The following is a 26586-nucleotide window of genomic DNA, read 5'->3' as shown; positions in this document are numbered from 1 at the left end:
AACATTTTCCCAATCCAAACTATCTGGCAAACCATCACTTGACTGAAGATCAAATTTAAAGCATGGATCTATAGTAGCATATCTATCAAATGCATTTTCAAACTTTTGTGCAACATTTAACATCAAATAAGTAGAATTCCACCTAGTGCACACGTCTAAGCATAAAGAACTTTTACTTTCAATCCCCTCCATCTCACAACATGATTTAAACTTTTGCAACCTAGCAGGAGATTGCCTAATATATCTCACTGCTTCCTTAACCCTTTTCACTGAAACATTAGTTTCCTTCAATCGATCAACAACAACCAAGTTAATTATGTGTGCAATGCATCTCATGTGAATGTACTTGCAATTTAAAATGCTAAACCCCCAACCAACTATTTTCTTTTTCAAGTAGGCAATAGCAACATCATTTGAACTTGCATTATCAACAGTTACTGTAAACACTCTCTTAATTCCCCAATTTAGCAAACAACTCTCAACTGCCATGCCAATATCATCACCCTTGTGACTAGTAATTGGACAAAAATTAAGAATTTTTTTATGCAATGTCCAATTATCATCAACATAATGCATAGTGATACACATATAATTGATTCTTTGAAATGAAGTCCATGTATCTGTGGTAATGCAAACCCTTTGATTAGAATTTTGAAAGTAATTCTTCAATTTTTTTCTCTCTTCCATGTACAAGTCATAACAATCCCTTGAAACTGTCCAACGAGATGGAATTCGAAACCTAGGTTGTGTAACTTCCATAAATTCCTTAAACCCTTCCCCTTCCACAAACATAAATGGGAGCTCATCAACAATTATCATTTTAGCTAGGTTCCGCCTTGACCTCTCTTGATTAAAATTCTAAGTATTTAGTGTACCACAATGACTTCCCCCTCCCTCTTGTATACTAGAAGATAGTTGTAAATACAATTGTGATTGCCTAGTAGTCATACCATGTGGGTTCTTTATGCATGCAAACATGTGATTTCTAAGTGCAGTAGTTTCATTTTTTTTGGGGTCACAGAAAAATTCTTTATAGCAGTAATTGCACTTGCCTTTTTGTATGCCACTACCATCAACAAACTTTGAAAAGTGATCCCAAATAGCTGATCTTGGCTTCATGCCCTTCCTTTTCATTTTAGAAGTTGCTTCGTCGACTTCAGTTTGACTTGAAGCAACTGGAGGTGGATGAGAAGGTTCCACAAGAAGATCATTTGTTGTTTCTTATTGTGCCATCTTTGAAATTTAAAAATTAACCTGCATATGAAATCAAAATATATAATTACATATAATATACAATTACATATCATTTAATATGTTTTATGAAGGAATGAAACTTAAACATAATACATCTATATATATATATATATATATATATATATATATATATATATATATATATATATATATATATATATCAGCTCATTAATCTAATCAAAGACAAATAATTAATTGAATTTCAGCATTCCTACTCCATAGATTAAACATAGAAGTGGCATGAGTTTTGGCTTGTATGCATTCTTTACTTGCCTGTGGAGTTATTTCATTTCTTCAGATTATTCTTTTTAGAAGATTGTAATATGGTTCATAAAAAATAGCACGATAAATGAATTACAAACTATGAACAGATTGTGAGAAATAAGTGGGGGAAAAAGATTATGTAAACGGATACCATTAACAAGAAATTATACAAGCATGTATTACAATAAATGAAAAATGGGATCTCACTTATGAATGGAAGTATGGAACATGATTTATAAAGTAAAAAACAAAAGCAACATTCTCTATATCAATCTTCAAAATAGCAGAAACTATAATAAAGATCATGTATCTGAAAATAATAATAATAATTAAGATCATGTACAAATTCACTTTTTGCCTCCATATTTTGTCCAAATGCATAACTTCCAATGATTCTAAATCCATTTCAAGATCACTATCTTGCATAAGGACTACAATAAGACCTATAGCCTCAGCACTACTAATTGACAAAAAAAAAATCCACAAAAATACTTGTGTATCAACAAGTACTCATCATCTGGCTCATCTTGCATGCCAATATATCACATACCATAGAAAATAGTAGGAAAAACAATGGCATTTATCATCCCATTTTCTGCACTATATTAATGCAATTATATGGTTTGTTGCTACAATGCAAATGAAATCAGATTATCCTCGCCTCTTACAAAGAGCAAGAATGAAATCACTTTCCCTGCCAAGACCACCTTCTACTAAGAAACCTATAGACATAAGATTGTTCAATGCAAATAAAAAGGCAAGCACAAATAGTACCTAAACTGAATTCCACCTGAGACACAAATTTTATCATAATCACCAAAAATTTAAGCCAAATAATGTAATAGCAACAAAATGCCAGGAAAAACTAAATAAACAAACACCTACACATGCTAATAAATGTTCCCAAATGAAATTGACCCATATAACCAAAATTCAAGCATGTTCAGCAATTATTCGAGGCCATTTCAGAAACTGGAGCTCTAAAATACCTTACAAGCCCAAAAACAACCAAAAACAATAATATTCCTAATGGTTCTCTATAATTCAAGATGTTAAAAGGTAGGGGGAAAATTAATTAAAAATTAACGCTTAACATGAACCTTAAACGATAATTTCCAGCAAAAAAAGATCCACAAAAGCAACAAATCAGCTAAAATTATCAATTTGAAGTTCATTAAGATAATGAAAACGACCAATTAAATCAATTCAACAAACCCTAACTGATGGATGGATAGAGATCTTTAGTTACCAGACAATAGATGAACTGTTTGGATTTTGCAAAGACCAATTGAAGCCGGTAGCTGGATTTTGCAAAGACCAATTGGACAGCGACGACAGCCTCAAGTTGCAAGAACTGTGCCATTAAGCGAGTATATTTGAAAGATGACAGAAAGGAATGGGAATGGAGCCATTGGCAACAACACTGAAGAAGCAAGCTTCTATGATGGAGCTAGCTTTATACCTCTCTCCCTTGCAATATCACACAATTTCACCCTTTTGCTATTCCTATTCCAGAGACCTATTCACAAGAAGTAATCAATTTCGATTTCAAGCCAAGATCAGTAATAGTACAAGGGATAAGAACCTTATTTTCTCCATGTCAAAGAAGCAGCAGCAGCAGCTTTGGATTAGCGAACCAGAATTCGATGACGACTATTACTTAAAAGAGGAGGAGGAGGAAGAAGAAGAAGAAGAAGAGTCGAATATTTTTTCACTGAGTGAAAAGCCAGAGAGGAACATGGCGCTGCTCGACGACTACGAGATGGAAGAACTTGACTACGCTTCTGACCCTAATCATCGAAGCAGACGACTGAGTGAGAATCGAATGACTGGCTATGGAGAATCAGGAATCGGGCGGCGAGCGAAGGGACTGAAGAAGTTAACAAGAGATATTTACTTAACCCTAAATCTCAAGGCCAAAACGATGTGTTTTAATAAATTTTGGTTCGGTTCGGTTCAACCGAACTTTTTGGTCAGTAAAACCAAACCGAACCGAAATAACTGAAATTTTTAAAAAAATAAAACCGAACCGAATTGAACCACTCCTAAAACCGAACCGAAATAGGACTATTCGGTTCAGTTAATTCAGTTTGAACCGAATAGTGCTCAGCCTTATCATGAATAGCTCATAGCAAAGTAGTGCCTAATAAGTAAAATCATTTTTTATTATCTTAATTGAAGTAAAGAGCCTCCCAATATTGGAAGGCTCTTTACTTCAACTAGTCCCTGTGTTCTAATAAATAACTGTTCTGTAGAGTTCATTAATATCTGAACTCATTAATTGACTCCCATCTATCTGAATGCTCAGTGTTAACTCGGGAGGAAAAATTAGTTATAGACATAAAATCATCCAAAACACGAGATAACAAATATAGTCTTTCACTATCATCTTGACGTCCACTTATTTTTTTGATGAAAATTAGATTATGGGAGAGCAATACAAGTATTGTGTTGCTAAGCGAAATGGAGTGATTGCACCCTAGATGGCGAGAGTCTAATAGCCAAAAGCATCATTAGCTTATATTCTGATCTGAGTAGCATAGGGCATGCCATGTGAATCTCTAGAAACATGTAAAGTTTATAACTGTGAAAATGCATTGGTAAAGGAGCATTTCACCTTGGAGGAAAGCAAAAGCAAGAATGTTGGCTTGAGTAATGCAAACATTTGTGAGAATCCAATACTTCAAAAACCTAAAGGTTCCTCTATCAATCAAAACCTCTTCCCAAACTGTACAAATCGCATAGCTTTGTAATAATTTTATAAAGCTTCTGCATAATTTTTTTTAGATTGAGCAGACATTTGTTACAATTATCATTAGATTTAAAGAATCTTCGTTTTAGAGCCCCTCCCCTACATTATTTTCACCATAGTGGAGTTTAACCACCAAGTTTGGAATGGGTTGGCGTGATCGTTTTTTTTTTTATTGTATCGTTTATTCCTATAAAATATTAAATAAAAAAGGAACGATCTTAAAAGTGGTATAATGAAATTCGTGAAATTTTTTTATGGTTCTTCTCAAAGAAATGAGCTAACAAACTATCTTTTTTCTAAAGAGATTCAATTCAAAATTATTATATGTCCAAGGTTTAATACTTAAATAATATATATATATATATATATATTTGATGAAAATGTGTATTCAGATTGGGATCTAAATGGTATGTTATGTTGGCTTGAATTTGATAAGTTGCTTTGCTTTACTTATGGGTCTGTTTGTCATAAGAAATTATTACCTTAATTAATATTAATTAAATAATATTAAAATTATTTTAAGTTAAATTTAATACATTTTATTATTATAAAAATTTAAACAATTAAACAATAATTTGAATTATTTTTATTATAAACAAAAAAAATTTAGAACTATATGATTTTGATTTTGTCTATAGCTCATTAAAACATATTCAAAAAAATTTTTTCGGTTTCAATTTGAAATAAATACCAATAAATTAAGCTTAACACTAAAATATTCAATTTAGATGAAACTAGTAGCTTGCTCGTGCGTTGTGCGAGTTTACATTATTAGTAATTTAATTTATTTTTAATACACAAATAATTATATTGACATATATATTTAAATTACATATATAAATATATATTGCACAATAGATATATTATGCTAATTTAATAATTATGGGACATATATATATTTGGATGTAAATAGTTAAACATATGTGGTGGTAACTTTAATATTTATAAATAATTTAAAAAAATTATATGTTAATTAGTCTAAGTAAAATAAAAAAACTCAAAATTTCTAAAAAATAAAAAAATATAATTATAATTCATAAGAATTGCTACTTAAGAGTGAAAAATATGGATTGTTCTTTGTTTTTTAAAAAATAGAAAAATATATTTACAATTCATAAGAATTGCCATGTAGTATTTAGAAATATAAATCATCCTTTACTTTTATATATTTATATAGATAGATTGACATAGATAGAGATAGATAGATAGACTTAATTACAATTCTTTTTAAATAGAAACTTTTAAAGTATTATTATATTTCTTATTAAGTAATTAATGATAAAATTATAGTTAAAAAAATACTATTTTTTCTTTCTTATTTCAAAAATTATATTTTTATGGTATTAAACTTTTTAATATTATAACTAATATAAAAATTAAGCATATTTTTATCAATTTACGAGTTAATCTACTCATTTAAATTTATTATAATATAATTATATGATATTATTTTAATATTTAATTAACTCTTTGCAACATATAATTATTTAATATGTATTTTTATGAAATAAAGAATAATTAATATAATTATATGCTTATAATATTATAAATATCAAATGATGATTTTAATGATAACTTGTTAATATTTATCTAAATAAAATGAAAATTAAATTAAAATATAATTATTAAGAATAATTTATTAAATTAAAATATAGTTTTTTAAGAATATTTATAAATTATAATTTAAATAATCTGTGTATGACGTATATTATCCACATAAAATTATATAAAAAAATGTTTTCTGGTATCACATTAATTTTTTTTATATAATTTTTTGTTTATAAAAAATTACCATTATAAACATTTAAAAAAAACTGTAGAGTTTAAGAATCTAAAATTATATTATTTATTAATTAATTATTTTTAACTATTTAGAAAACATATTATTTCTAATTATTTTTTTAGTATTTTTAATTCAAATAATTAGATATTATAAATAATATTTATATACTTTTATAAAGTGAATAATTATTTATATATACAATAAATAATTATTCAGATATAAAATTTAGTTGGAACCATTTTATTAATAAAATAAATTTTATAACATAATTGTTTATTTCTACAAAAACAACATAATTGTTTTAAATTATAAAAAATAAAATTCTATTATTCAAATTAAAATTTTAAATTAATTTTTTTATTCATATAACTTCATTCTTTTTTATTTACTTCATTTAGATATAATCTCAATCTTTTTCATTTGTTGTATTTAAATTTTACATGATAATAATAAAAAATTAAATAATTTTATTTTTCTAAAAATATAATAATAATTAATTAAATTACTATTTATCTCCCTTCTAAAATTATATAGATATTTATAATATTTAATAAAGAAAAATAATAAAATTAAAAAAATTTAACTCTTTTAATTTTATGAATGTGATGAATAATTTTAAATAAAAATATTAAATGCGACAAATAATAGGATGTACAGAGATAATAATGTAGTTAAAAAAGTTACGGCTTGCGGAAGACACGGAACGGCAAGTGCAAAGTACTCTTATCACGTGAGTTGTTTGCTCCTCCAAGGATAATGAAGCATAATAATATATATCTCTCTCCCAAAAAAAAAAAAAAAAAACATAATAATATACGACACCTCCCCGAACAATCGTCACCGGCCGTGCATGTTGCCTTGTCATTTGCCAATCTTGGCCACCCATCACCTCTAAGAATGCAACCACAAACTACCAAATCAAGCAAAGAAAAGAGAAGCCAATCTGTATTTTCAGTTTCAAGAACAAACACTCTTTCGGGAAGCTCACATGCCCATATAAAGTTAGCCAGCTTAAACGCCGCCATTCAATACTCTCCAGAAGCTCCCATACCTTATATATATATATATATATATATATATATATACTCTTTTTCTCTCCATCTCCTCTACTCTGGTTGTTCTCTGTTTTGGTTTCTTTATTTTTTCCTACTTCTAGGCTGGTGTTAATGGCGGAGAAGGATAAAGAGAGAGAAGAAGCAGAGTTTTTCTTGGATGATGACGACGATGATGGTGAGTATAATATTGGAGACTTAGAAGGGAACAAGATAATTGAGATTGGTGGTAGGAGCAGCAGTACCAGTAGCAGCGGAGAAGCGGCTGATAATGGTGATGGTTGTGGAACTTTCTCTTCTCAGCAATGGCCTCAAAGCTACAGGTAATTTTGATTTTGGATTATAGGGATGCAATTTGTGTCTTACTCTGAATGGTATAATATTTGCTTGATGTAAGACTCGCTGTTCTATATCTATGGACAAGGAAACGCTAGACAGATGATGAAAAGGAAACATTAATTGATTAACAGATCCTGAGACTATTTAGTTGAAAAAGTATCATTCGTTTGGGAAAAAACTATTTATTTGTTTTGGAGCTATTATGATTAAAACTTGTTAAATTTAATATTAAATCAATTTTTAACACTTTAGCTAAGAGTTGTTTGAGCTCCAATTATAATGATCAACAGATCCTGAGACTAGTTTAAGAAATTAGAAGACTGAGTGAGACTGTAATATCTCTTTAGAGTATTAGTCTATTTATCTTGATCACTTGTTTTTTCAGAAAACTAGTAGATTGGCTGATGCATGGCTTTCTATGCTACAATTTCCCCCGATTGGAAATGCAAAGTCTGTGGATTGAATAATGTGTAGTTTGTGAAATGTGCGGTTGCTTTACAAGTTTCTTAGTTTAGAAGAGAGAGTCTTGCATTTGAACTGTTAAACTGCATAAATTTAGCATTCACCTGTTGGAGAGTTGGAGTGTAGTTCAATCTAATTGACTGCTAGAGATGAAATATTCTGACCCTTAGAGCCAAAGAATTTGATTGAATCACTAATATATATATATAGCGTAGAATTTCTTTTTTACATATTATACTTGAGGGCACATATATCTGAATGCACATTCTCTGAATTTGAATGACATGGTTTGCCATTTGTTGCGGCAGGGAAACGGTTGATTCTTACTCAATCTCAATGTCCCCAAGCTTTGGGTTGCTTCGACATGCACAAAGCTGCCATTATTCAAGTCTTGAAAGCTGTAGTAAGAGTTATTTAGAACAAGATGGAGAGTTTCCTTTACTGTCTGATCAAGAAAAGGGTTTTCAGAAGGAAGACTCGGATATGATTTCAGCAGCACAATTGTCATTCTCAAAAGGTTCCTTTGCCAGTGGTGAATTACCCATTGCTCATGGATGTAGCTTCACACAAACTGTCTTCAATTGTAAGCCATATTAGCATTTGAGTTTCTTTTGATGTCACTTGTGTAGAAAGTTTGAAATTGGTTGTGGAATAAGGTAAATCTTACATGTTGATCTCATTTAAGTTTTCTGACTTATATTTAGAACAAATTGCAAGGAAAAATAGAAAAATAAAGTAAATTGAAAGGTTGACCATTTTATTAGAGCTTCCTTTAGGCAATTTAATGATTAGAATACTTGTGTTTCTTGCAGTTATTCTGTAACCTGAAATTTTTTTTTATACCATTCATTGGATTAATTTTATGAAGTGGCATTATTTTGAAACAGCGGTTAATGTGATGGTTGGAGTTGGTCTTCTTTCAACACCTTATACGGTGAAAGAAGCAGGCTGGGCAAGTTTGGTAGTACTAGCTTGTTTCGCATTTGTGTGTTGTTACACAGCATATCTTATGAGACATTGCTTTGAAAGCAAAGAAGGTATCTTGACCTACCCAGATATAGGTGAAGCTGCTTTTGGGAAATATGGACGTCTTGCTATAGCTGTGAGTTTATTGCAACTTCAACTGTAGTATATTTGTTTATTACAGCAATGAAATATTGGTCAGACAAATTTGTGACCTGGATATTCTAATAAATGTATGTTGCACATATTGAATCGTGATTAACGAGACCAGTTGCTTTTTGCTCTTGGGTCGGTTCATTAAGCTTTGAGCATCTCTAAAACTGATGGATAATTTACTATCTTTATTCTTATCTATAGTCTATTTTTAGGAGTTTCAAAGAATTGGTGATCTTGAAAAATAAAAAATGGCACATTTCTAAATTATATAGTTTATCTATTTCTTTAATTTTTGCTGCTAACTGTTTTGTATTTTCATCTTTCTAATAGAATTTTATTCTTCGATCTCAATGCAGATCATTCTGTATATGGAGTTATATGTAAGTGAAAAACTGATTCTGATTTTACTTTTTATTTTTCCCACTCTAAGATTTTAATGAGAAGATTATTGGAATGTCTTTCCATCTGTGCAGTCATACTGTGTGGAATTTATTACTTTGGAGGGTGATAATCTTACTAGGCTATTTCCTGGAACGTCCTTGCATTGGGCTGGCTTTCATCTTGACTCCATGCACTTCTTTGGAATCCTAACTGCGCTTATTGTCCTGCCAACTGTTTGGCTAAGGGATCTTCGTGTCATATCATACCTTTCAGGTGCTGCAAACTTACTGTTGGAAGTTCCTTCACTGCATTGAAGTATTGAAAGTGTAAGCAACTCAATGCATTTTAACTAATTCTTTATTTCATTTCTTTTTTGCAGCTGGTGGAGTTGTAGCGACAATTTTGATTGTTCTTTGTGTGATTATCCTTGGTACAGCAGGGGGTGTTGGGTTTCATCAAACTAGTCCAGTGGTAAAATGGAGTGGCATTCCATTTGCAATTGGTGTTTACGGGTTCTGTTATTCTGGGCACTCAGTTTTTCCGAATATCTATCAATCAATGGCTGATAAAACAAAATTTACCAAGGCAGCAATAATATGGTACAAAACTTTGTTTCTGCTTTTGGTGCATACATTTTAGCTGCCATTCTGACGCCTCATAACTTTCTTTTTGTTTTTAAGCTTCATCTTGTGCTTACTGCTTTATGGGGGCATTGCGGTAATGGGATTTCTCATGTTCGGTGAAGATACACTATCTCAAATAACATTGAATATGCCACCACATGCCTTCACTTCAAAAATCGCCTTGTGGACTACAGTGAGTATGAGATTTGGTTTCTTTTTTGGAGTTACTATAATAGGTTGTTCATGTAAGGATTATTGAATAAAAATTATATGGTTTCTGAGCTTACATTTTGTTGTTTGTTTGCAGGTTATCAACCCACTTACCAAATATCCTTTTGAAACTAATTGTTGACTTACAATACAATCAGCAGTTATGATTATCTGATATGCCTATGATGTTTGAACTTAAATTGAATTTTTTGTGCCATTTTGTTGTTTCTAAAAGGAAGACAAAAAAATCAATAACAGAACTGAATTACATAATAAGAGATGTCCTGTTTGGACTTTGAATTGCCTCTCGTTTTCATTTATTCAATTATTTTTTTTTCCCTTAATAATGAACAAGTATGCTTTGTTGATGAATCCATTGGCCAGGAGTATAGAGGAGCTACTGCCAGTTGGAGTATCGAGTAGTTTGTGGTGCTTCGCTTTTCTAAGAACAGGATTGGTCTTCTCATCTGTTTGTGTGGCTTTTCTTCTTCCTTTTTTTGGTAAATCCCAAAAATTTGCTTCAGTGAAATGTCTACTTTCTGCTGTGACAATTCCATAAACACACTAATAATTCAGGAATGCCAGCCTTTTCCTAAGAAAACAGTTTTAGATCTATATAATTAGAAAAGGGAGTTTGGGTTTGGGAAGAAATTGAAACCCAGGTCCATGAGGGATTGTGTAAGGTTAACTCTAGTTGACTCGACTATGGAGTATGGAGTACTACTACATCTTTGTGGCCTTCTCTATTTTAAATTATCTACTGTGATTGGCTCACTGCATTAATCTACATTCTTTAGCTTCTAAACATATGCATATGCATTTTGTTTCCTCAGCTTGTAGAACATATTATGGGTTTTAAGGAGGTTGTGCAGTTGTAACTATGTGCAATTATAACTATAAATTTATCTGTTGTTGAGCATCTTCTTCACTAACTTCTCATGCTGTTGAAAATGTACTGAACTATGATGAAATCATGTTTTTGATTGCAGGTCTCGTGATGGCTTTAATTGGTTCTGTCCTCAGTCTGCTCGTGGTAAGCAAAAACATCTAGCAAAAACTTTATTGTGTGTAGTAAATGAAAGGCTAAACCACGCATGGAAGCATGGTTCAAATCACTAATCAAGATTCTACTATTATAATTTTCTTTTCTGATAAGTGATTTGCTAATTCAAAATCATTATTCATGCACATGCTTGTTTAGCAACAGTATCACATTGGTGCATGCTGCATTTCCTAGCAGATTCTGTGAATGAGTGTAGTGTGTGATATGGTCCTCTTACAAATGCCATTGATCCATGGTACAGAAGTAGTAAACTCCCTTGCTCTGTACTTTGCATTTGATAGCAGGGTGTGTACTGATATTGTCAAGTGTGTACTGATATTGTCAATTGGCGTTTTGAATCTAGATCATACAATAATTGGTAGGCCACCAGGGAATCAACTGTCAGTTTCCTTAAAAGAAGATTAGCTAGATAGTTCTGAAACTGATAGTACCTGAATCATGACTTATCCCAAATGGATTAAGATAAATGCTGAAGGTTGATTAGAGGTGAGACTAAGATTAGAATGTTTTGATATTAATCTATTTTGTGGCAACTACTATTTGACGTAAAAGCGGTTTGCACTCCCATTTGCTCAATATCCATTTCAAGTTGGTATTGTCTATGCTGTCTTGTTGGAGTATTGTGCAGGTGCAGCATATTTTGTTGATGAATGAATTTTATGTTTGACCATTTTGGGAGCAAAGTAATATTCTTCTCAATGAGTATTAAGTGGTGAGGATGCAAAAAGACCATGTTCCATGAATATTTGAGATTAATATTTCTCAATGGTCTGCATTTCTTAAGTGAACAAAATTTCAGATTCAAACCTTTATATATGAAAACTGACCTGGTTTTTGGTACATGGCATGCATCATTTCCCTATGACATTGTTGCATTTTCTTTTCTCTTTATGTGCTGTTTCATACATATATGGTGTTATCCAAGAAAACTGATATGCTTCCTTTTTTCCAATTTGGCTCTGATTCAGGCAGTAATAATGCCATCATTATGTTTTCTAAAGATCAAGGGGAAGAAAGCAACAAGAACACAGGCAAGTAGACATTAATTTAATATCATTTATATTCAAACTTTTTATGCCATATCTTCTATGCTTGGTGGGCAGAATAAAAAGAATAGGGAAAAAAAAAAAGAAGAAAATCTAATACCATATAACATTGAATAACCAGCCACATGAAATTTGTTATGTTGTTACTAATCCTGGATTGCAATCAATGCCATCTAATGGGAAGACAAGAGAAACCCAATGAAACACAATACGTACTTGGTGAAAGCAAAAAATGACACCAAGAATGATTGAAGAATATATCCATCAAGATACCGAAAATCTCTTGCAATGAGTTAAGAGAGGAATGTTTTTGTTAATCAACTGAAGCACTGATAAGTTTTTAAACTAATGATTGCTAAATAGTAAAGATAGTTCAGTTCACCAGATTGATTAGTTGATACCATTATGTGTTTTATATACAGCACTAGTAAGAGTTTCCTTATGCTTATTTTCTGCTTTTGCTGACAACTTTAGCAAGATTGACTTAAGAAAAATAAGAATGAGAATGCAAATGGTAATCATTTTATCAACATATACATTTCTCACTAAGCAATTTTCCTCATTCTTTGTTTGCACAACAATTAATCTTTGAGCAGATTATTTTGAGCTCTACAATTGCTGCATTGGGCATCATTTGTGCAATCCTTGGAGCATACTCTTCGTTGTGGGATATTGTGAAGCAATTCTGAAGTATCAGATAGTTTTAACAAGCAAAGTATTATGATTAATAGATGTGTTATCTCACTGCAGCAATTTATATTTGACTGGGAAATTTTAGATCTATAAACTTGGAAGCTCATTACTTTCTTTTCATAACTAGTTCTTCAGGAGTTGTATTCAGCATATTGATATGATAAACTCTAATCAAGTACAAGTTATACAACAATAGTTGCATCAAAACAATATTGGGATTTTGTTTTTTGATGTATTTTTATTTGTTTATTTATTTTTCTGTTTAGCCTGCAACTTTTGCAGATTGTTTTAGGCAGCATTTTGGTGCATAATATTAATTTATTTAGAACAAGAATAAGGAGAAGGGAAGGGAGAGGGTAAAACCAAAAGGGCTACATCATTGGAAGATAGGTCATGTTTTGTGGTGGGACCACCATGTTTTGTAATAGGGTCCACAATGATTTTAAGATATGTTAGTTATTCATTGAATGAGTATATACACCTTGGTGTAGGCAAGAAGTTCCCTACATAGTATATATATATTTATAATGAAAAACCACCTGATATAGATCCTTAAATTAAGGGAGACTATTCTCTATAAGGAGACATATCCCTTCAATTAAGTAGACAATAATCTTTTCTTTAAATTAAGGAAAATCTTATCAATTGCAACAATTTCCCTTGATGAGATTCTTATTGAAACCAAAGACCTCATAGATAACACAAGCAGTAGAACCAACAGCACAAAAGTTACCAAAATCATCCTCAGAATACTACAATAGATCCAACAGTTAAGCAGGTTCACCAACACCTTCAAGGGGTATGTGGAATGAGGCAGAAACTCTTGTGTAAGCTCCCCCTCACCAAAAGCTAGGGTTTAAAAAAATGATTTTTAGGGATAAAATAATGTTATAATGCATGTAATCAATTATATAATACAATTAAAGTCGTAATGTAATGTAATTATCATTACATTCTTATAGTTAGTTGTAAAATAAAAATACAAGTAATGTAATGCTAAATTTTATTTTAATATTTAATTTATTTAATAATATTAACAATAAATGATAATAGTTGTAGTAATTAGTAGTTGAGTGGTAGTAGTGACTAAATGGTGGTGGCGACTACAATAGATGGTGGTTGTGGTGGTATTGGTGATAGGGTAGAAATTGTCACACCTTACCCTTCTGTAAGGCATAACATGATCCCGTAAAACACTTAATGAATTACCGAACTTCACCTACCGATAACTCATTAAGTAACCTACAAGGGATTTTAAAACGATTTTCTTACATTTTGGAAGTGGTGAGCATTTTAGTGAGAATTAAAAACCATTTATTCAGAGTTTAAATACAAATAAAAAATTTTGTCCATTTTAATTTTTACCGCAAATTTTATAAAAATTTTGACAGAGTTCCGTTTGTAATTAGGGAAAACAGTTCTTCAAATACCTGCGAAAAACACTTCCAAAAATTTTTCACAACTCCCAACCTCCAATAAAACTCAAATCAACTCAATTCAAAACACTTCAAAGTAATTCCACAATCCAAATTAAAATTCATTATCTCGAAATATTTAATATTTCATTCACAAGGCATAAAGCATGAAATTCATATGTACAATATTAAATTTACAGAAGAAAATCCAAAATAATATTATTACAATTTATTTACAACTGCTCAACTTTACATTGATACATAAAGCGTTATAATATTTACATCAAAATTAACTACAAGGGTATAAAATAATACCCGTACAAAAAAATCGATGTGGTCCACAATTCGATAGCTGCTCACTCTGCTGCTTTCTCCTTGCTCTTATCTGCGACAGCAAAATAAGCTATCGCTGAGTATAAAAATATTCAGTGGTACACAATAAAAATTTAAAATGCAATACATAAATCATTCATTGATGAAATACAATTTAAATATTTCTCAATCACATTTCATAAATTATCAAAGCTCATAATAACACAATTTAGTCAAATAATTTAATAAACACAGTGTTGCCAAAATCATACACAACTTAAGCCATGACACAAAATTTCCGATCAATGCCGTGTTGTACGCCACGACAAAGCAATCTACAACCCCATTAGTCGAAATCAATGAGAGAGGTGGCTGGCTAGCTAGCTAATGAGTACTCATCCGATCTCAACCTCAACTGGCAGGTCAGAGAGAGAGGAAAATAAATGATCTCAACCCCATAAATGGAGGAGGAAATAATGTGATACTGTCATGCTAAGTGTGAATATAAAATCAATTCAAAACAATTTATTCAAATAATTTATTGGAAATCTGGTAAATTTTCAAAGTCATATTCACAATCATAAATGGCAACACAATTCGTAATTAACTCAAGAAAAATCAAATTTACAAGAATCATATATTTAAACAAAAATTACTGTGCACAGACCTGACGTGAGTCGCCTCTAGGCCTTGACTCAGTCTCTCCGAGTTTCCAAGTCTTTTTCAGCTGAAAAACACAATTTCACAGTATTTCAGTACCATAACTTAGCAGAAATTCAAAAATAAATTTCACTCAATTTTTACCTAGCTTTAATGTGCTAATTTCGACGTTCTGGAAATTTTTGTGTTTCGGGTTACTATTCACTACACTATTCAAGTCAAATTGTTGACTTTTTAAGGCTTAATAAGTATGGGAACTTCAACTTCACCCACATACCACATTTTGGTCATTAAATTTGTTGGTTTTGGTCATTTTCTCAGAGCTTAAGTCCTTTTAGCAAAATTCTCAAATTTTCAGTTTTGGTGTCCCTAATTACACTATTCCATTGGTCAATCTACTGTTAGAATTTGACAAAACTTCCTTCATAGAAAATGTTCCTTATTGTCTTAAGTTTATTCTCATTTTTGAATCACCCAAATTGGAGTTTTGTAACTCAAGTTATGACCCTTTGAATCAGGGCTGCCGGATGGAAAATAACCTAGATTTTCCGGGCAAATTTTGGTGCTGGCAGATTTGAGTCACCAACTTGGGGTGGCCAAATGGCTTGGTTGCTGGTAGAATTTGGACTTGTGTTCTCCATGAAAGTTTTAGGTCTATATCCCATCTAACCACTGGTAAAATTTCAGGTCAATTTGACCTGCCTAACTCGAGTTATGACCAAATGAACAAACACTGTTCATTTGGTCGGTTCTCTGATGTGTTGCTCTTATTCAACTTTGGTCAATTTGTTCACTAGGTTTTGGTCAGTTTTTGGGCATGGTTTCTAAATGAAAATTGTGTCATTTTATGTCTATTTTCATCCCCAATTGGTACCATATCAATTGGACTTGTAAATGGTCCTTCAAAATTGACTTGGTCATGCTGCTACAACTTCCGAATTTAACTTAATTTCCTACCATTCCCACACAACTCATTTGGTCACAATTGACCATTTTTCACTTCACAATAGGTCAAACATGCAATTTACTCATTTCTCCAAATTTTTGCCTCAAAACCCTAGGCCTCCAAACCCTAATCACACTAAATTGTTGCATTTCATCACATTTAAGCATTTCAATCTTACTACCATTCTCATACAAGTTTACTAACACATTTAATTCATTCAAAACATATCATACCCTCATACGTCCATGGCTGGCCAAAATTTCAGTTTGGTCCTCCTCACATATTTTTATTTCATTTCATTAATTTCTAAGTTAAATTAACTTAATACATGTGCATCAAAACTAAAATTTCAAAGCAAATTACTTACCTTCACTTGAATTCCAATTCTTCAATTTCACTCCCTTTTTCCTTTTTTTTTCTTCAAGTTTTTCTTCTCCTTTTTACTCCCAAGTGATGTATCTAGGTCTAAGAGTGTGATTTTGTGTTGGAGTTTAAGAAATTTATAGGAAGAAACTAGAGAAAAGCAAGCTTTCTAAGTCCAAAAATGGTGGAAATGAAGAGAAAATGAGAGAGAGAAATGGGAGAGAGGGAGTGACGGGTGAAGAAGAAAAAATTTGAGTTTTAACTTTCTTTTTTTTTATCCTTTAATTTTAATTGGTCCCTTTTGTATTGTATTTATCCATAATTTCCTAAATTTTAATTATAGCTTTATGATGTCATTAATCCTTATTTTCTTTTCTTTTTTTTTTATGTCTTTTGTCTTATGGAAGACCAAAAATCAATTTAATTAATTTATTAATTATATGACTTATGCCATCATGCATGATATCATGCATGATGTCATCTTCCTACACCTTTTTAACTTTTTCATTTTCTCTTCTTTTTTTTTCTATTTTTCTATTAGTTCTTTAATTTAATTCTCGATTCCGAAATTTTCTTTTTTCCGATTTTATTTGACAGTCAGGAGTCAGCTCTCGGGGTCAATTGACCAAATTGCCCCTCACCGGTTCATCCCGGTTTGCAAATAATTCCATATTTCTTAGGCTCACGACCTAATTATTTGGTAGCTTATGATTCTTTTCGTGATTTTCTCTTTTCCACTGTGTTCATAAGGGTCCTAAGGACCGCAGCGTCACATTTTACGGTTCAAAATTTGAGTTTAAAACAACTTCGCAGTCGTTCCCGAATAGGTCACCCATCGCTGTGACTCTCGGCTCGTTTAACTTCTTATGTTCTGTTTTTCTTATTTATACTTAACTAATTGAACATTACTAATTATTTGTGTTTATGGTTTCTCTAGTTGTCTTAAGTATGGTTCTAATCCCCTTAATTGTCCGGACCGACACCGGTCATCGGAACAGTGAAATATACCAGGCTATACAAATAGGGGTGTTACAATTCTCCCCCCCTTAAATAAATTTCGTCTCAAAATTTTACCTGGTTTCAATCTCTGAACAGCTGTGGGTGTTGTCTCCTCATGTCCTCCTCTCGTTCCCAAGTAGCTTCTTGGCCCGAATGATGGTTCCACAGCACTTTTACCAATGGTATATGCTTTTTTCGTAGCTGCTTCACCTCATAAGTCAGAATCTTTATGGGTTCTTCTTCACATGTGAGGTTTGGATTCACTTCAATTTCTTTTACTAGTAGTACATGAGATGGGTCTGATCGATACCTCCTCAACATAGACACATGGAAGACGTTATGTATCTTCTCCAACTCTGGAGGTAGTGCCAAACGATATGCCAAAGGACCCACTCTTTTCAGAACCTCATATGGCCCAATAAAACAAGGACTTAGTTTCCCCTTCCTGCCGAATCTCATAATGCTCTTCCAAGGAGAAACCTTGAGGAAAACTTTCTCACCCACTGCATACTCAATATCCCTTCTTTTCAAATCAACATAGGACTTCTGACGGTCTGATGCAGCTTTAAGTCGATCTTTGATCACCCTAATTTTCTCTTCAGTCTGTTGAACAATTTCGGGTCCAATCATTTTTCTTTCACCCACGTCATCCCAACACAACGGAGTTCTACATTTTCTGCCATACAAAGCTTCATATGGAGGCATCCCAATGCTTGATTGGTAGCTGTTGTTGTAAGCAAACTCAATCAAAGGCAAGTGTGTATCCCAACTACCCTCAAACTCAATCACACAAGCCCGTAGCATGTCCTCCAAAATCTGAATTACCCTCTCAGACTGGCCATCTGTCTGTGGGTGGAATGCAGTACTGAAGTTCAATCTAGTTCCTAGGGCTCTCTGAAGACTACCCTAGAATCTAGAAGTGAACCTAGGATCTCTGTCTGATACAATGGATACTGGCACTCCATGAAGTCTCACAATCTCATCAATGTACAACCTGGCCAATCTGTCTAAACTGTAGTCCATTCGAACTGGCAGAAAATGAGCAGACTTAGTCAGTCTGTCGACAATGACCCATACTGCATCATGACTCTTTTGTGTCCTCGGAAGTCCCATTACAAAATCCATAGTTATTCTTTCCCATTTCCATTCCGGCACTGGTAGTGGATGTAACAACCCAGTTGGTACTTGATGTTCTGCCTTTACTTGCTTACAAGTTAGGCATTTGGATACAAACTCTGCCACATCTCTTTTTAAACCCATCCACCAGTAATGCTCCTTTAGCCCTCTATACATTTTTGTACCACCAGGGTGCATGGCAAAAGGTGACTCATGTGCTTTCTTCAAAATGATCTGCCTCAAATCAACATCATTAGGAACACACATTCTGCCCTGGTGTAGTAGTAAACCATCATCTCTGATTGAGAACTCTGGTTTCTTGCCCTGCCGGACTTCTTCCAACAGCTTCTGATACTTTTCATCATTCTGAGCAGCCATTCTGATATGATCAATCAACACTGGCTGTACATGCCATGCAACTGCTATCTGCCCTTCATCATTAATCTCTAAACTGGCATGTAATGATCTCAACTCATGTACCAAAGATAAAGGGGTAACCTGTAGACTTGCCATAGTCTTGCGACTTAGGGCGTCAGCCACAACATTAGCTTTCCCTGGCTGATAGTCTATTAGACAATCATAGTCTTTTATCAACTCTAACCATCTTCTCTGTCTCAAATTCAACTCTTTCTGGGTGCCCAAATACTTCAAACTCTTATGATTTGTGTAGATGTAACACTTCTCCCCATGCAAATAATGTCTCCAGATCTTAAGAGCAAACACAATAGCTGCAAGCTCCAAGTCATGTGTCGGATAATTTCTCTCATGCGGTTTCAGCTGGCGTGATGCATAGGCAATGACATTTCGATCTTGCATCAACACACAACCTAACCCATTGTGAGAAGCATCGTTGTAAACTGTATATTCTTTATCCGGTGTAGGTAAAGTCAGGACTGGAGCCTCTGTCAAACATCTCTTCAATTCATCAAAACTTTGCTGGCATTTGTCCGTCCATTGAAATTTCACATCCTTTCTAAGTAGCTTGGTCAATGGAGATGCCAACATGGAGAATCCCTTCACAAATCAACGATAGTATCCAGCTAACCCCAGAAAACTGCGAATCTCTGTGACATTTCTGGGTGGCTTCCAATGGGGCATGACTTCAATCTTGCTAGGATCTACCTTAATACCCTCTGCTGATACTATGTGCCCCAAAAAGGATATCTCCTTCAGCCAAAATTCACATTTCGACAATTTGGCGGATAACTGTTTCTCCCTCAAAGTTTGTAGTACAATCCGCAGATGTATATCATGCTTTTCTGCATTCCTCGAATAGACCAATATATCATCGATAAATACCACAACAAACTGGTCGAGGTATGGTCTGAAGATAGTGTTCATCAGATCCATAAAAGCAGCCGAAGCATTAGTTAACCCGAATTGCATAACCAAGAACTCATAATGACCATAGCGGGTTTTGAAGGCAGTTTTAGGTATACTCTGCTCTTGTACTTTCAACTGATAATAACCTGATCTCAGGTCAATTTTGAAGAACATAGTTGCACCTCTCAACTGATCAAACAAGTCATCAATACGGGGCAATGGGTATCTGTTCTTTATTGTCACCTTATTCAACTGCCGATAGTCAATGCATAACCGGAGAGTGCCATCCTTCTTCTTTACAAACAACACCAGCGCTCCCCAAGGTGACACACTAAGGCGGATAAAGCCCTTGTCAAGCAATTCTTGCAACTGTACTTTCAATTCTTTTAGTTCTGCTGGTGCCATTCTGTATGGTGTTATGGAGATTGGGTGCACACCAGGCATAACATCAATTTCAAACTGTACTTCTCTTTCTAGAGGTAATCCTGGCAATTCATCAGGAAACACATCTGGAAAGTCACATACAGTAGGAATGTCCCTCAGTGCTGGACTCCCCACTTGGGTGTCTATCACATCTGCCAGGTATGCCTCACACCCTTTCCTAATCATTTTTCGCGGTCTGGTGAAATGATGTTTGAAGGCAATAACTGTCTCTCCCCATGTATTACTACATTACCATACTGAGGAAGACCAAAAGTGACTGTCTTCAGTTTACAGTCAATCATCGCATGATGCCTGGCTAACCAATCCATGCCCAAGATAATGTCATAATCTCTGAAGGGCATTTCAATTAAATCAGATAGAAAAATATGTCCTTGGATCACCAAAGGATAGTCCCTATATAGCCTATTTACTCTGACCTCTTGGCCTAATGGACTAGTTACTAGCACATCATAGTCCATTGGTACACACTGAATAGCAGTAGAGCACATCACACTAGCATTAACATATGAGTGTGTGGAGCCAGGATCAAATAACACATATACATCTTGGTCAAGGATGGAGAAAATACCAGCTACTACATCTGATGTTTCAGCTTCCTCCCTCTGATGCATGGTATACACTCTGACTGGTGCGCCACTGGGTACTGGCTGGTTAACAGTGCTTTGACTTCCAGGAGTGTTACCAGGACCCCTACCTCTTCCTCTGCCTCTAGCAGCTGACTGTGGTCCTCTAGGTGCAGAGACTTGGGCTGATCCCTCAGATGTAGCAGAAGGTCCAAACCGGCGCGGACTAGTGCAATCTTTAGCAAAATGTCCGCTCCCTCCATAGTTAAAACATGCACCGGTGGCCTTGAAACAAACCCCACCATGAGTTTTACCACAAGTTTCACACTGCTGGACAGATAGAGCTCCTCGGGGTGTCTGTTGGGTCTGCTGACCAGACCGGGGTGGTCCTTGGCCAGAAAATCTGCCTCTGCCAGATCTACAGGAGCTGGATCCCCCCAAACTGTTTCCTCTTTCCAGAACCGCTTTCAGATGCTTGTCCCGTAGTCTTTTCAGTCTTATCTTTTTCTTGTGTACCTTTCTTCACTGCCCCTTCTGATTCTATCCTTTCCAGTTCCAGGGCCTGTGAGATCAATTCAGCAAAATTCTGATGTCAAAAACCCACAACTTGCATTCTCAGATTCGACCTTAACCCGGACTCAAACCTCTTACATCTATCTCTGGGGGTGGAGACTAAGCTTCCAGCATAGTGGCTTAGCCTTGAGAAGTCTCTCTCATACTCTGCTATGGTTCTGTCTCCTTGTTTCAAACTCAAGAATTCTTGTAGTTTCATATTTACATATGTATCGGGGACCCATTTCTGTCGGAACTCCCTCAAGAAGTCTGTCCATGTCAGCACAGGTGGCTCAACCAGGCTGTGGGGGATGGTCTTCCACCATTCATAGGCATCCTCTTGTAATAAGGAAACAGAATACTCAAACCTCATCTCTTCCGTACACTGCAGTTTTCTGTAAACTCGTTTCATTCTTTCCAACCACTGTTCTGCCTCCAGTGGATCCACAGTGCCTTTAAACTCGGTGGCCCCAAATTTCATCAACTTTTCATATTGCTGAGCTGAGGGCTGTGGTTGTGCTACAGGTATTGGCATTTGAGCTTGGGGTGGCACATTACCCGCCATTTGCTGGAAGAACATAGCCATATGCTGTACAAATTGAGCAGGAAACTGCGGTGCTGGAGCAGGAGCTGGAGTGGCTGACCCACTCACGTTCTGGAGTGCTGAGGCTTCCCCTTGAACCTCAGCCTCAACAGATTGTTCTTATGAATGATCTCCTCCTTCCATTCCATTTCCCCAAATTTTCTACTTCCTGAGATCAAACACAAGGAGGTTGACCTCCGTTAGTGCATATTCATGATGTAAATATGTCATATGTATCAATTAAAGACACTTGAGTAGTTGTACTTATCAATAAAATGTTCATACACATAGTCAAAATTTATTGAAAAACCATGCTCTGATACCACTAAAACATGTCACACCTTACCCCTCTGTAAGGCATAACATGATCCCGTAGAACACTTAATGAACTACCGAACTTCACCTACCGATAACTCATTAAATACCCTACAAGGGATTTTAAAATAATTTTCTTACATTTTGGAAGTGGTGAGCATTTTAGTGAGAATTAAAAACCATTTATTCAGAGTTTAAATACAAATAAAAAATTTTATCCATTTTAATTTTTGCTGCAAATTTTATAAAAATTTTGACAGAGTTCCGTTTGTAATTAGGGAAAACAGTTCTTCAAATACCTGCGAAAAACACTTCCAAAATTTTTCACAACTCCCAACCTCCAATAAAACTCAAATCAACTTAATTCAAAACACTTCAAAGTAATTCCACAATCCAAATCAAAATTCATTATCTCGAAATATTTAATATTTCATTCACAAGGCATAAAGCATGAAATTCACATGTACAATATTAAATTTATAGAAGAAAATCCAAAATAATATTATTACAATTTATTTACAACTGTTCAACTTTATATTGATACATAAAAGTGTTATAATATTTACATCAAAATTAACTATAAGGGTATAAAATAATACCCGTACAAAAAGATCGATGTGGTCCACAATTCGATAGCAGCTCACTCTGCTCCTTTCTCCTTGCTCTTATCTGCGACAGCAAAATAAGCTATCGCTGAGTATAAAAATACTCAGTGGTGCACAATAAAAATTTAAAATGCAATACATAAATCATTCATTGATGAAATACAATTTAAATATTTCTCAATCACATTTCATAAATTATCAAAGCTCATAATAACACAATTTAGTCAAATAATTTAATAAACACAGTGTTGCCAAAATCATACACAACTTAAGCCATGACACAAAATTTTCGATCAATGCCGTGTTGTACACCACGACAAAACAATCTACAACCCCATTAATCGAAATCAATGAGGGAGGTGGCTAGCTAGCTAATTAGTACTCATCCGATCTCAACCTCAACTGGCAAGCCAGAGAGGGAGGAAAATAAACGATCTCAACCCCATAAATGGAGGAGGAAATAATGTGATACTGTCATGCTAAGTGTGAATATAAAATCAATTCAAAATAATTTATTCAAATAATTTATTGGAAATCTGGTAAATTTTCAAAGTCATATTCACAATCATAAATGGCAACACAATTCGTAATTAACTCAATAAAAATCAAATTTACAAGAATCATATATTTAAACAAAAATTACTATGCACAGACCTGACGTGAGTCGCCTCTAGGCCTTGACTCAGTCTCTCCGAGTTTCCAAGTCTTTTTCAGCTGAAACACACAATTTCACAGTATTTCAGTACCATAACTTAGCAGAAATCTAAAAATAAATTTCACTCAATTTTTACCTAGCTTTAATGTGCTAATTTCAACGTTCTCGAATTTTTTGTGTTTCGGGTTACTATTCACTACACTATTCAAGTCAAATTGTTGACTTTTTAAGGCTTAATAGGTATGGGAACTTCAACTTCACCCACATACCACATTTTGGTCATTAAATTTGTTGGTTTTGGTCATTTTCTCAAAGCTTAAGTCCTTTTAGCAAAATTGTCAAATTTTCAGTTTTGGTGTCCCTAATTGCACTATTCTATTGGTCAATCTACTGTTAGAATTTGACAAAACTTCATTCATAGAAAATGTTCCTTATTGTCTTAAGTTTATTCTCATTTTTGAATCACCCAAATTGGAGTTTTGTAGCTCAAGTTATGGCCCTTTGAATCAGGGCTGCCGGATGGAAAATAACCTAGATTTTCTGGGCAAATTTTGGTGCTGGCAGATTTGAGTCACCAACTTGGGGTGGCCAAATGGCTTGGTTGCTGGTAGAATTTGGACTTGTGTTCTTCATGAAAGTTTTAGGTCTATATCCCATCTAACCACTGGTAAAATTTCAGGTCAATTTGACCTGCCTAGCTCGAGTTATGACCAAATGAACAAACACTGTTCATTTGGTCGGTTCTCTGATGTGCATCGCTCTTATTCAACTTTGGTCAATTTGTTCACTAGGTTTTGGTCAGTTTTTGGGCATAGTTCCTAAATGAAAATTGTGTCATTTTATGTCTATTTTCATCCCCAATTGGTACCATATCAATTGGACTTGTAAATGGTCCTTCAAAGTTGACTTGGTCATGTTGCTATAACCTCCGAATTTAACTGAATTTCCTACCATTCCCACACAACTCATTAGGTCACAATTGACCATTTTTCACTTCACAATAGGTCAAACATGCCATTTACTCATTTCTCCAAAATTTTGCCTCAAAACCCTAGGCCTCCAAACCCTAATCACACTAAATTGTTGCATTTCATCACATTTAAGCATTTCAATCTTACTACCATTCTCATACAAGTTTACTAACACATTTAATTCATTCAAAACACATCATACCCTCATACATCCATGGCTAGCCAAAATTTCAGTTTTGTCCTCCCCACATATTTTTATTTCATTTCATTAATTTCTAAGTTAAATTAACTTAATACATGTGCATCAAAACTAAAATTTCAAAGTAAATTACTTACCTTCACTTGAATTCCAATTCTTCAATTTCACTCCCTTTTTCCTTTTTTTTTCTTCAAGTTTTTCTTCTCCTTTTTACTCCCAAGTGATGTATCTAGGTCTAAGAGTGTGATTTTGTGTTGGAGTTTAAGAAATTTATGGGAAAAAACTAGAGAAAAGCAAGCTTTCTAAGTCCAAAAATGGTGGAAATGAAGAGAAAATGAGAGAGAGAAATGGGAGAGAGGGAGTGACGGGTGAAGAAGAAAAAATTTGAGTTTTAACTTTCTTTTTTTTTTATCCTTTAATTTTAATTGGTCCCTTTTGTATTGTATTTATCCATAATTTCCTAAATTTTAATTATAGCTTTATGATGTCATTAATCCTTATTTTCTTTTTTTTTATGTCTTTTGTCTTATGGAAGACCAAAAATCAATTTAATTAATTTATTAATTATATGACTTATGGCATCATGCATGATATCATGCATGATGTCATCTTCCTACACCTTTTTAACTTTTTCATTTTCTCTTCTTTTTTTTTTTCTATTTTTCTATTAGTTCTTTAATTTAATTCTCGATTCCGAAATTTTCTTTTCTCCGATTTTATTTGACAGTTAGGTCAGGAGTCAGCTCTCGGGGTCAATTGACCAAATTGTCCCTCACCGGTTCATCCCGGTTTGCAAATAATTTCATATTTCTTCCGGCTCCCTGACCTAATTATTTGGTAGCTTAATGATTCTTTTTCGTGATTTTCTCTTTTCCACTGTGTTCATAAGGGTCCTAAGGACCGCAGCGTCACATTTTACGGTTCGAAATTTGAGTTTAAAACGACTTCGTAGTCGTTCCCGAGGAGGTCACCCATCGCTGTGACTCTCGGCTCGTTTAACTTCTTATGTTCTGTTTTTTTTATTTATACTTAACTAATTGAACATTACTAATTATTTGTATTTATGGTTTCTCTAGTTGTCTTAAGTATGGTTCTAATCCCCTTAATTGTCCGGACCGACACCGGTCACCGGAACAGTAAAATATACCAGGCTATATAAATAGGGGTGTTACAGAAATAGTGGCTACTAGCAGTAGTGACTGAATAGTGGTTGTGGTGGTAGTATTGTTAATAAATAAAAAAAATAAAAATAAATAATTATGATTATATATAATCATCGTTGCGTTACTTTAAATGTAATTGATTACGTTATATAATTATTATTTCGTTACGTCATTTTTTTTGTATTATCGAACAATAATCAAATATGCAATATAATCACGATTATATTATAACTTTGATTACATCATACCAACCAAACATGACCTAAGAGCTTAGGGACTTAAAACTAAGAAAGAAAATAGCTTTTACGATTCAAACCCGTAATTTTTGAAAAGAAAACTAAGGTAGGATTTTAACCTGATA

At 33.7% G+C, this 26586-nt stretch overlaps 2 protein-coding genes across 2 annotated transcripts; both read left to right on the top strand.

The window, feature by feature from the left end:
* The first annotated feature begins 2914 nt into the window (after window positions 1-2914).
* LOC131180124 (GTPase ERA-like, chloroplastic) lies at window positions 2915-4170 on the top strand. Its single transcript, XM_058147740.1, has 2 exons — window positions 2915-3396; window positions 4125-4170. Exons 1-2 carry the CDS (start codon window positions 2915-2917, stop codon window positions 4168-4170), a joined length of 528 nt encoding a protein of 175 aa, XP_058003723.1.
* Window positions 4171-6862: 2692 nt separating this feature from the next.
* LOC110641102 (amino acid transporter AVT1A) lies at window positions 6863-13269 on the top strand. Its single transcript, XM_021792696.2, has 12 exons — window positions 6863-7428; window positions 8215-8489; window positions 8794-9008; window positions 9382-9405; window positions 9499-9679; window positions 9786-10005; window positions 10087-10222; window positions 10337-10356; window positions 10594-10739; window positions 11229-11272; window positions 12271-12333; window positions 12945-13269. Exons 1-12 carry the CDS (start codon window positions 7220-7222, stop codon window positions 13035-13037), a joined length of 1626 nt encoding a protein of 541 aa, XP_021648388.2. The 5' UTR covers window positions 6863-7219; the 3' UTR covers window positions 13038-13269.
* The last annotated feature ends 13317 nt before the right edge of the window (window positions 13270-26586 follow it).

Source organism: Hevea brasiliensis, chromosome 5, assembly GCF_030052815.1.
Source record: "Hevea brasiliensis isolate MT/VB/25A 57/8 chromosome 5, ASM3005281v1, whole genome shotgun sequence".
NCBI classification, from domain to species: Eukaryota; Viridiplantae; Streptophyta; class Magnoliopsida; order Malpighiales; family Euphorbiaceae; genus Hevea; species Hevea brasiliensis.
The sequence above is the reverse complement of the archived record's forward strand: the minus strand, read 5'-3'. Positions and strand labels throughout refer to the sequence as shown.